Source organism: Callospermophilus lateralis, chromosome 8 (assembly GCF_048772815.1).
Source record: "Callospermophilus lateralis isolate mCalLat2 chromosome 8, mCalLat2.hap1, whole genome shotgun sequence".
Classification (NCBI taxonomy): domain Eukaryota; kingdom Metazoa; phylum Chordata; class Mammalia; order Rodentia; family Sciuridae; genus Callospermophilus; species Callospermophilus lateralis.
In genome coordinates this window covers 137,989,606-138,000,533 of record NC_135312.1, presented here as the reverse complement: position 1 = coordinate 138,000,533, position 10,928 = coordinate 137,989,606, and the positions used below count along the sequence as shown (strand labels likewise).

At 44.1% G+C, this 10,928-nt stretch overlaps 1 protein-coding gene across 3 annotated transcripts in view; it reads right to left on the bottom strand.

The window, feature by feature from the left end:
* Nucleotides 1-10,928, bottom strand: part of Bbs7 (Bardet-Biedl syndrome 7) — a 41,744-nt gene that overhangs the window by 3,040 nt on the left and 27,776 nt on the right. For all 3 annotated transcript variants that reach the window (XM_076864425.2, XM_076864426.2, XM_076864427.2), the window contains 6 exons: nt 9,381-9,446; nt 5,657-5,796; nt 3,767-3,931; nt 1,097-1,206; nt 891-994; nt 643-766 (listed from right to left, as the gene is read on the bottom strand). In XM_076864425.2, coding sequence (XP_076720540.1) covers nt 643-766; nt 891-994; nt 1,097-1,206; nt 3,767-3,931; nt 5,657-5,796; nt 9,381-9,446 — 709 coding nt within the window. The remainder of the gene's footprint in view (nt 1-642; nt 767-890; nt 995-1,096; nt 1,207-3,766; nt 3,932-5,656; nt 5,797-9,380; nt 9,447-10,928) is intronic.

The following is a 10,928-nucleotide window of genomic DNA, read 5'->3' as shown; positions in this document are numbered from 1 at the left end:
AAGGCACTAACCGTACCGGCCAAGTATTGGCCAGGTATTCTAGAAGAGGGCACTAACTGTACCAGCCAGGTATTGGCCAGGTATTCTAGAAGAGAACACTAACTGTACCGGCCAGGTATTCTAGAAGAGGGCACTAACTGTACCGGCCAGGTATTCTAGAAGAGGGCACTAACCGTACCGGCCAGGTATTGGCCAGGTATTCTAGAAGAGGGCACTAACCGTACCGGCCAGGTATTGGCCAGGTATTCTAGAAGAGAACACTAACTGTACCGGCCAGGTATTCTGTAAGAGGGCACTAACTGTACACGGCCAGGTATTCTAGAAGAGTTAGTGCCAGGTATTCTAGAAGAGGGCACTAACTGTACCGGCCAGGTATTGGCCAGGTATTCTAGAAGAGGGCACTAACCGTACCGGCCAGGTATTCTAGAAGAGTTAGTGCCAGGTATTCTAGAAGAGGGCACTAACTGTACATGGCCAGGTATTGGCCAGGTATTCTAGAAGAGGGCACTAACCGTACTGGCCAGGTATTCTAGAAAAGGGCACTAACTGTACACAGCCAGGTATTCTGGAAGAGTTAGTGCCAGGTATTCTAGAAGAGGCACTAACTGTACCCCACCAGGTATTCTAGAAGAGGGCACTAACCGTAGAGCCTTTCAAGGTGTGCAGGCTGCTTCTTGTATTCTTCCTGTAGGTGGTCAGCCTCCTCTAGGATACAGCGGTACTCTGGTATCAGGAAGTTTGTGTTTCCTTCATGAACTTGCAATTCCTTATTTAAAATCAAAAACAGAAGCACCTTGGTGTTCAAATTCAGCCAACAGGACCCTGAAGTGTTTCTGACTCCAGAAATCCCACTTTTAAAACAGTGGCATGAGCCTACCACACACACGTACCTTCAGAGCATCGATCAGCTGCACCTTCTTGGCCAGGAGGAGCTGGTATTCCAGCTTCGGGTGGATCAGCATCAAAGTGTGTCTGACGGATACTTCATTTATCTCTGCAAGAAGTTGCCAGGCACAACCAGATAAGTCATTTTCATCAGAAACATTATCATTGTAAGACAACTACACAAAATCAGAAAGATTTTTTTTTTTTTTACCGTATGATATGTTGAGGTTAATTTTCCTTTTTGTAGCTTCTTTAGAAAGCACATCTTTTAGGATGGATATTGTAGAAATGTTGTCAGATTTAAAAACTCCTTCTCCTTTTCTATAAAATTAATACATTTTTAAAAAGACAAGCTGTAGAAGAGGGCTGGGGACGTAGCTCAGGGGTGGGGTGCTGCCTTAGTATGTGCAATCACCAGTACCACAAAAAAAGAAAGAAGAAAGCTGCACACAGGAATAGCTTCGTCAATACATATCCACACACATCCCGTGACTAGTAGTTAACTGTTTACATTCCATCTGATTTTAGGTATCTTGACAATGTTAATATAAAGCGTACCTACACATGGAATCATGTTCTCTCTGTTGAGTCAGCTCTGAACACACCCATAAAGCTAAGCATGCTTGACAAGGCCACCATCATCAGCTGGACATACAATATAATGTATCTAAGCACTTCATTTAAAACTACTTTTCTTCTGTGTCATCAACACTTCCAACAGCTGCCTCATATATAAAATGCACCTACAATCGCCTACTTACATACACAGGCAACTGTTTTCTTTGATGTAATCACACAAATGACAACATGACTATATGCTTCATCCTTAAAAGAAATCTGACATCAACCTGCAAGAGTCACTCTGCTGTTTACCCATGCCCGGCATCCACTGCCCTGCTCGCCACGGGACCCTCAGTTTCCTCTGAGAAACTCGTGCTGTCTCTTGCCCCCTCCACACAATTTCAGTGGCTCTGCCTCCATCTGCTTCTGAGGTGCTAGGAGGAAGCACCTGGCAACATGGCCCACGCCCCACCAAAGGGTTCAAGACTGAACAACGACACTCCAGCCCGGGAGTGTGGTCACTGGCACTGGTGGGAGGCAGTGGCCAAGCAGACTGAAGGATGCACAAGGGTCACATCTTGATGGCATCACCTAAGCCACAGGTCAAGCTGTGCCCAAGACAGTTACTGGAGACTTTTGCATTTGGTCCCTCACTGTGATGACCAGAGCTTCCTGATGAATACATGCTACCTTTCACATATTTCATGAGGTCTCTTCCTCTGGCCTTCGTTCACATAGATCATCCGTACAGACTACTTGTAGGCAAATGCAAGTTTTTTTTTCCAGAAAGATGAACAATACACCTTTACATTCTGATCCGAGCTGTGCTATAGAAATCACAGGCACTCCCACCTGTCTCCCAGCCCAACAGGTGATGAATGTAAACCCCCAGTGCCAGGCACCGAGGAGCAGATTACGTGCTTTATCCTCTTAACTGTCATGCAGTTCTATAAGGTAAGTGCTACTATTTCCATTCCCAGAAGAGAAAACTGAAGCTCAGAGGGTTAATACAGCAGATAAATATAGGAGCTGAACCTCATTATGCCTGCCTCCAAATCTTCTACACTACCTCCAAATACAGGCATTTTATTCAGGAACTTGAAAAACATTTATTAAGCACCTACTGTATCCAAAGCCACATGTTAGGTGCTGGGAGGCTATTAACAGAGATAATTAAAAATACCCATGAGGATATCGAGGATAACTTAGACAAGCTTACACAAAAAATACACTTCAGTTAAACAACAACATCTCAAAGACAGGTAAGAATAAAATACTGGGGCGGGGGAGACCCTGTCCAGCATGCACTAGGCCTGGGGTCCAATTCCCAGTATCACAAAGAAAAAAAAATGCTATGGAAACAGAAAATAATCCAGGAAGTCCTCAGAAAAGTAGCTGTTGGACTGAACCTCGAGGGTAGAGGGGGTCGGACTGTTGAGAACGAATGTCAGAGAAGGGTAAAGAGCCAAGGCAGCCCGCTCATCAGGATCCTGCCACATGCATGGGGTGAGCGGCGAGGCCAGGTGGCTGACTGCTCCCTGGAGCGCCACCTCCACAGGGCAGACTAGAAAGGCCGGCTCCCAGGTGAAGGGCCAGGCAGTGGCGGGGACCCCGTCCTTTAGGGCAGGGAAGAGAGCGCCCTGGCCCCCAGCCCACGAAGCGAGACCCACAAAAACGAGTGGAAGAGTGGGTGCGTGAAGACTCTGGGATCAAAGGGCAGACAGGCTGGCTTCGCCCAAGAAACAGGCACATTCAGAGGCAGGAGGGGAGGCCGGAGTCCAGCCCGCGCCCCCCAGTGTAGAGAAGGGTGGGGAGAAGCCCCGGAAGGGACAGGGCACAGCTGCAGCAGAGGAGCCAGAGGGCAGCCCCCTAGCAGGCCACAGCTGGAGGCCCGAAGCCAAGGCCATTTCTGTTCCCATGGAATGAAATCCAGCTGCAACTGGGATGGGAAGGACTGTTTGGCCACATCCTCCTGTGGGTGACCACAGCACACCTTCTTTCTTCATCCAAGTTCTCTGTGTGCGATCTAAAAATATCCCTGCAGGTTTCCTGTGGACATTCTGTCGTCATTACTACTCCTCCTCCGAAAGAGCCTTTTAAACTATTTCTAAATGATGCTTGTTCCTGCGGGGAATTTAGAGGAGGTATTGATCTGTGCATACCCATCTTTCCTGATCACTCTCCCAACCTCACTGACCCTATTTGCTGTCCAATAGAGTCACTTCAACGCGCAGGTTTTTGATCCTGTGACTTGTAAATTACTCCTGCCTTAAAAAATAGAAACCGGACATGGCAGATGACCCCAGCAGATGTGACGCACCTGTAGACACTCTCCAGCTGGGTGTCCAGGAAGGTGTTCTGGAAGTGGAAGGTCACGCACTCGCCTGCTGGAGGCTTCTCCGGAACCTCAGGCAGGCAGAACACCACCCAGGAGTGGACCTCCGCGAAGCTGAACTGGCCTGTCAGCGTCAGGGTGTTCATGGGTCTGCAAGGCAAATGCACACAGGAGTGGCATGTCACAGCCTCACGGGCACAGGCCCAGCAGGGCCTCCAACATTACCCCAACAAGTACCCTGAAAAATACGGATCTTCTTAACATCACACATTACACAGACATATATTTGGATTTTAGGTCTGTACCTGAACCTGCACTAGATGTCTCAATATTCAGTCAGGACATGCAAATAGCCCTTTTTCATTACACTAAGCTTCACCAAAAAAAAAAAAAAAAAAAAATCTACCAGGTCAATCTCACTATTAAAAAGTTCATCTAGTGTTTCTACTATATAAACTGAAGACACGCACATCTGAATCTCCCTAGGGAAAGAATCAGCCCAATATGAAGGAAGGAACTGGGCTTTCAAGTAAGATAGGCAGGGTGGGAAACCTGGGTCTTGCTGTGTGCCATCAGGCAAGTTAGAGAACGACGCTTTTGGTCTTAGTGGGATGTGGGAACATTTCCTATCACGCAACAGCACAAAAAAGTAACAAGGGTCTGAAAATTAATCACAAAGCTTAAAATAAGCCAAGTGGGAAACCACAAAGGGTGAGAAAACACAGAGCATATGGAAGGAAAAGTTCAGAAGGAACTTCACAGGATGCAGAGCTAAGGAAAGGAAGAGCCAGACAGATCTTTAAGATCATCCAAACCAGTTCTCTCGTTTGCAGATGAAAAATCTGAAATCTAGAGAAATTCTCTTCCTGAAGCCACATGGGGACACACTGTTATCCAAGTCTCTGTCCCAGTTTGCTCTTCCTTCTAGCATAGCCCGCTGCCCCCACTCGAGTTGACCTCGACTTCAAGCAGGAAGATGTCCCCAAACATCTATTTTCTTTGTTTCCCACAAGCCTTCCTTAAGAAATTTCCTTCTTATTTTATTTAAATCACTTTTTAAGTTAGAAGCTGCAATAGAAATAACTTGGAATTTGGCCTCAAATCTCAGCTCTTGCTCTTCATCAGAAGCTACAGACTTCTCCAGGCCTCCATCTCTCATCTGTCAAGTGGAGACACGGTGCTATAAGGTAAGTGACAAGCCATAAGCACACACAGACTACACGGCACTGAGAAAGCCTTCGGTGACTGTCCATCTCTTTCTCTTCTCTGTCATTCAAGATCAAGTTCTCCTGTCCTGAAAATCTACTCACAGGAAGGTGCTCTCCCTGGAAATCAGAAACAATGGGCACCATGCTCTCTGCTGTCTCTACCTGTATTCCCTGAAGCCAAGAGGAGGAAATGCAATGTGTGAGGCTAAGCAGCAGCGCCCTGCTCACACAGAGCCGCTAAATGGGATGTGCTTACAGTAGGGGTTTGAGAGAACTGTTACCCTAGTCATCTCAGGTTGGCAGGAAAGGGGCGGACAAGAAAATTCAATTCAAACAGCTTTGAAAATAAGAGCAAAAATCTTATATTGATTAGGAATATTAAACCCATGCCTAACTATTAAACCACAAGTTAATTTTTAAATGGAGAAAAAGCTACCAGAATATACACTACAGGAATAAGACAGGGCTGGGTTGTGGCTCAGTGGTAGAGTGCTCGTGTACCATGTGTGAGCCCTGGGTTCGGTCCTCAGCACCACATAAAAATAAATAAAATAAAGGTATTGTGTCCATCTGCAACTTAAAAATAGATTACAAAAAAAGAAAGAAAAAGCAAGTTGATCTGAACAGTGTAAGTAACTGAAAAGCCCACTGCCCCTCCTCTGCCCACCTGCTGTGGTCAATGCAGTGCGTCCTCTGATGGAGAGAGAGGGGCCTGATGTGGTACTGGCGCACCTGGCAGGTTTTGGGCTGGATTCTTGGAGTCACATAGGCTTGAAGTGTGCCATACTGGCCTTCGATGGAGCGGATCTGAGGCCACGCAAGCGGGGAAAGAAAAAGCAACCATGAGCAGCACGACGACCTCTGTTGTGCTCACCAAGTGATCGGGTCGCCTGACTCTCTGCACCAGTCTGACATTTCACTAAGCAACGACTTTCTTCCCCACGACAGGGCAGTAGAATGAAACCAACCCTGGCAGTTGTGGCAAAGTCGACCTGTGGGTTTGCCCATCACACACTCCAGCTGGCTGTCCACTCTTCCCAGCCCTTCACCACTCCAGGACAAGACCCACACTCCCACGCTCAATTCTGTCATATCTAAAAAGAGGTGTGAGCATGTTCTACAAGGTTCATAAGAAAAGTACTTAAAATCTAGACATTTTTGTTGAACAGATCAATGAGTTTTCAAAATAACTATAATTCATGGGACACAACACTTTCTCAGGAATGGGAATTATACCATACTGCTGCTGTTACAAAATCCTACTGACAGAAACCTTCCAAAAGCCTAATTCTTGATTGTCTCTAAAAGCAGAGAAATACATATTAAACTAGCACTTGAATGAAATTCTCTCAGGCCATCACGAACATGTTTCCCGGATGCCCCAAGAACTCAGAACTCCTAACATAAAATGACTCCCTAAGCTGTAAGGCCTGCCTGAAGAGGGGTGCCGAGGCTGACGGCTCCTGGCTCCTGCCCCAGCTTCCCTTCCCGACTCAGGGCAGACCGCAGGTCTGCTGGTCCTGCAAGGTAACTTCTCTAATCTAACAACTGACGTTTATCTCATGCTTTTTGTAGCATGTGAAAAAAAATAGACAAATGTTTTGGCTAAGTGAGAAAGATAAATGAAGTCTAAAGTAAGATGTTTTTTGCAAATGGGCACAGATAAAAGATAAAAAGGATAAGAAAGACAATGAGTAAAAATTCAGAAAGAAAATAGGCCTTATAAATCCAATTTGGGGTTTACTTTTAAAGGGTAAGTTTCCAGCAGCAGCACAACTTTCTCCTTAATAAAATGAGCTTTAATAATAAATATAACAATTTTATATGAAAACTGTATTTTTAATAATGACTGTAACAATTCTCCCCACCCTTCCTTCCCCTGCCATGCACTCCCCCCTCCCAGCCTACTCACACCTGTCCCACCCTGCCTAAATTCGGGCCCTCCAGGGGTACCTCTTTTCAGATCTTCTCCTGTAGCATTATAGTTAAGATACACACAAACACAAAGGGACTAACTGCTTCTTGCTCTTCCCTGGACCGCGCCCCAGACAGACAGCTGAGGCAGGAATTCCAGCCATCACGCAACCCACCATCAACAAGGAGCACTCTCCTCAGTTCCACCTCCTCCTCTCTAAACCAGGCTGCAGCTAACCACACAGTCATCTGGGTGCTGGAACTTTACTGCTATTAAAAGATCCTCCAGAGGAGCCCTATAACTTGTTTTCAAAAATGGCTATGAAAATGTATATGTCCACCAACCATGACTAATCATAACCTTTTACTCATCCCTGTCACCTAGAGATGATATTTTAATACTTTTTACCTGTTAGAGGAGCAGAAGCCACATTTTTGCTATGTTGGTTTAATTTCCCAATAACACGGCAGAACTCTTTTGTTAGCTCTTTTGCTTCTCTCTCTTGAGAACTGCCCATCTTTACTCCTTGCCTATTTTCTTTATTCAGTGATCTTCTCTATAGTAACACACAGATTGCTTTTATTTTCATTAATCATTACCTGGTGTCTGGAAGACAATTTTCTTCTTTAAGTACTTAACTCATCTCAGTTTGTCACACAGGGCAAAAGGTAAAAATTCATTAGGAGCTGGGGGTGTAGCTCAGTGGTGGTGCATTTGCCCAGCTTGGACAAGGCCCTGAGTTCAATCCCCAGCATCACAAAAAAAAGAAAAATAACCCCCAAATCCACATACTTTTCTTTCAGATGAATGCCAGTTAAGCCAATACCAATTTTTAAATAGAAATAGCAATCTGATTTTTCCCTAAATAGAGATGTCACACAATAAGTTCCTGCAAACGCGTGCAGGCTCTCTTTCTAGACCCTTGTCTGCTACAGAGCCTGTTTGTCTACACTGGGAGGCGCTCTGCTCTGCCCACCATCCCCACCCCACCCTGGCCAGCGCCCTGGAGGCAGTGCCCTCCCCAGTGCCCAGGGGTCTGGAAGGAGCAGGACACAGCCTGTAGCTGGGGGACAGGCAGGATCCTCTCGGCCCAGCTGTTTGGTCAACGTTCACGTTTCCTCTCTTGCCAAGGCACATTCCACCTACTTTTCTTCTTTCTCATAATTTTCTTGGCTCTTTTCAGGCATTTATTTTTTCCTCTGAACTTTAAAATTATTGTGTCCAATTGTATAAAAGAATATAGTTTTAAAAAATTTTTCAGATCGTCTTTCAAATTTACTGGTGCAGCCTTGCTTAGTGACATACAATAATAGGGGCATAATGATCACTTACACAATATGCTTGAATAAAATCTTCTAGAAATAAGTTTATCCTAGTTTACAATTTTTCTTTTTTTTAACATTTATTTTTTGTTGTATGTGGATATAATACCTTTATTTTATTTTTATGTGGTGCTGAGGATCAAACCCAGTGCCTCACACATGCTAGGCGAGCGCTGTCCCTCTGAGCCACAGCCAATTATGTATAAAAGGATACTTACAAAGATTAAAAACAATTGTTCAGGGAAAAAATTACATCTAACTCAAATTTTCTTAAGCAGATGTGAAAAAAGTATGGTACAACAGCATCTCTCTTGAAAAAGCATATTTCAAGTTTCAAAATATCAGCCAACACCAGGGGAAAAAATAACAGTCCTTCAATTTTAGATCACAGGTGTATCAAAACTAAAAAAATTTTGAAACCTCCCAACACAAAAGAACTAATATAAATTTGTCTGCTATGTTCAATATTTAATCACAAAGATGGCTGTTACTAAGTTGCTAAGGAAAACCTGTACAAGTGTTTTCTAAAATAGATGATACTAAGATGAAATCACTGGGAATGCAACGGGGTAAAACTTAGACAACAAGAAAATATCAGGGAAATGCTCATGAATCAGGTTCATTTAGACCACGACTGGATCACAAAAATCAGTGGAATCTGAACACTAAGTGATAATATTAAGAAACTTATTTAAAAATTGCTGATAGCATTTTTGTTGTTAAAATTTTTGTTGTTTGTATATATTTTAGACATAGATACAAAGTTGTTAAAATTTTTGTTGTTTGTATGTATTTTAGACATATATACAAAGTATTCACAGGGGAAACTGCCAGTGTCCTGCATTTGCTTCCAAGTGACCTGTGGTGGCCAGTGACAGGACTGTCACGAAGCTGGTGACAAAGATGTGGGATCCTTACTTTTACATACTCTGAGGCTTTCCACAAGGGAAATCAGAAAAAAAATCCCAGTTACCAGGAACTTTACGATCAATAACTTTACAACTGGTAACTGAAGGGTGCTGAAGCAGGGAGAAGTTCAACCCACAGGAATAACCTCAGGCGCGGATGTGCCAAGGGGAAGGTGACCTCAGGCACGGATGTGCCAAGGGGAAGGCTGCTCAAACCCGAGTAAAGGCAACGTTGGACACTTTTACCTTCAGTTCCAGCCGTGTGGTATTTGCTTGGCACCGGTAAGTGGCGAGAAGAAAGTTGTCATTTGACTGGAAAGAATTCAAAGTTGGGGAAAATGATGAATTCAGGTTTTTGTTTTTAATAAATATTTGTAGTTATAGCTGACATACCACCTTTATTCATTCATTCATTCATTCATTCATTCATTCATTCATTCATTCATTTATATGTGGTGCTGAGGATCGAACCCAGGGCCTCAATGGCGCTAGGCAAGTGCTCTACTGCTGAGCCACAACTCCAGCCCCATGAATTCAGCTGTTTAACCACAGAAACATCATCAATAAAAATGTTTACCATCCATAAAGAAACCGGCACTGAGGGGTTAGGGAAATTTTCCAAAACAAGTCAGGGATGAAATGAATCCAAATTTTTCTAAGACCCTAAGGCTCATGCTCCTTCTACTTTGAGCCTACAATAAAACCTGTAAACATCAAGAGTTCATTCTAAAAATCCAACAATGCAAATGTCAAACATTTACTTTAAAAAGCCATGTGGACCAATGCCTTTGATTTTCACAAATACTTGCAGAGAAAAGAGAAAAAATATTGTCTCTGTGATTCCAGCAAACAATGCAGTACCTGGCGTACATGTTTGCTGAATTAAACTGGAATGGTTCCTTCAAATATTGTAATTACTTGAAATTAAACAATTAAAAATAGAAAAAGATACCTAGGTGCATAAATTGCAACAACAAAACAATATGAAATATTTTATATACAATTTTCATGTACTGCTATTTTTCTATTTTTAACAAATAACCAAAAAAATTAAAAGGATGTTAATATAAAAAAGAAAACTCAATTTTTTTTTCTTTTTAAATCATTTCAACTCAGTGAACAGAAAGGACAGATCGATTTAAAAATAAATACACCAAATATTAAAAACAAATGTCATTATGTGCTGAAGTAGTTATGGATAAAATAACATACCCATCGCTACCCTAGTGCTACTCGGGCTGGCCTTCCCCACAGCCCCTCCGGGCCTCTTTCCCCTGGCCTCCCTCAGGACACGGCTGGTGGAGACTGCTCAGGCCAGCACCAGGCAGCAGAAAGTGGTATCTGCAGGTCAAAGCTCTGTGACCTGTCACGGGCTCTCTGTGCGGCATGTGTTCATTGAATGACTGCTGGATGAAAAAGCGGGGCGGCCAGGAAGCTCGGGGAGAGGAAGACCGTGCCCCAGCAGAGGATGTGTGCACCCACAGCAATTAAGACATCTTAAGAACTTCAATTCAACAGAAATTATGTGCATGGGGGTGGTGGCCGCTGGTGGGATGAGCTGGAGGCATAAGAGTTTCCTATACCACACTGAGGAAGGGGGAATCTAGATCCACATCCACCAAGAAACAAGATCCTTAAAAGGTTTTGGGAAAGGGAAGGTGCAGTGAGGTTGGTGCTGGAGGAAGGCTCCCAGTGGCAGCCACAGCTGGGAAGCAGAGAAGAGGAGCAGGAAGCCAAGAGCTGAAGTGCCAGGGACAGGACTGACGGCCAGCAGCTGGGGACCCCTGGCCTCTG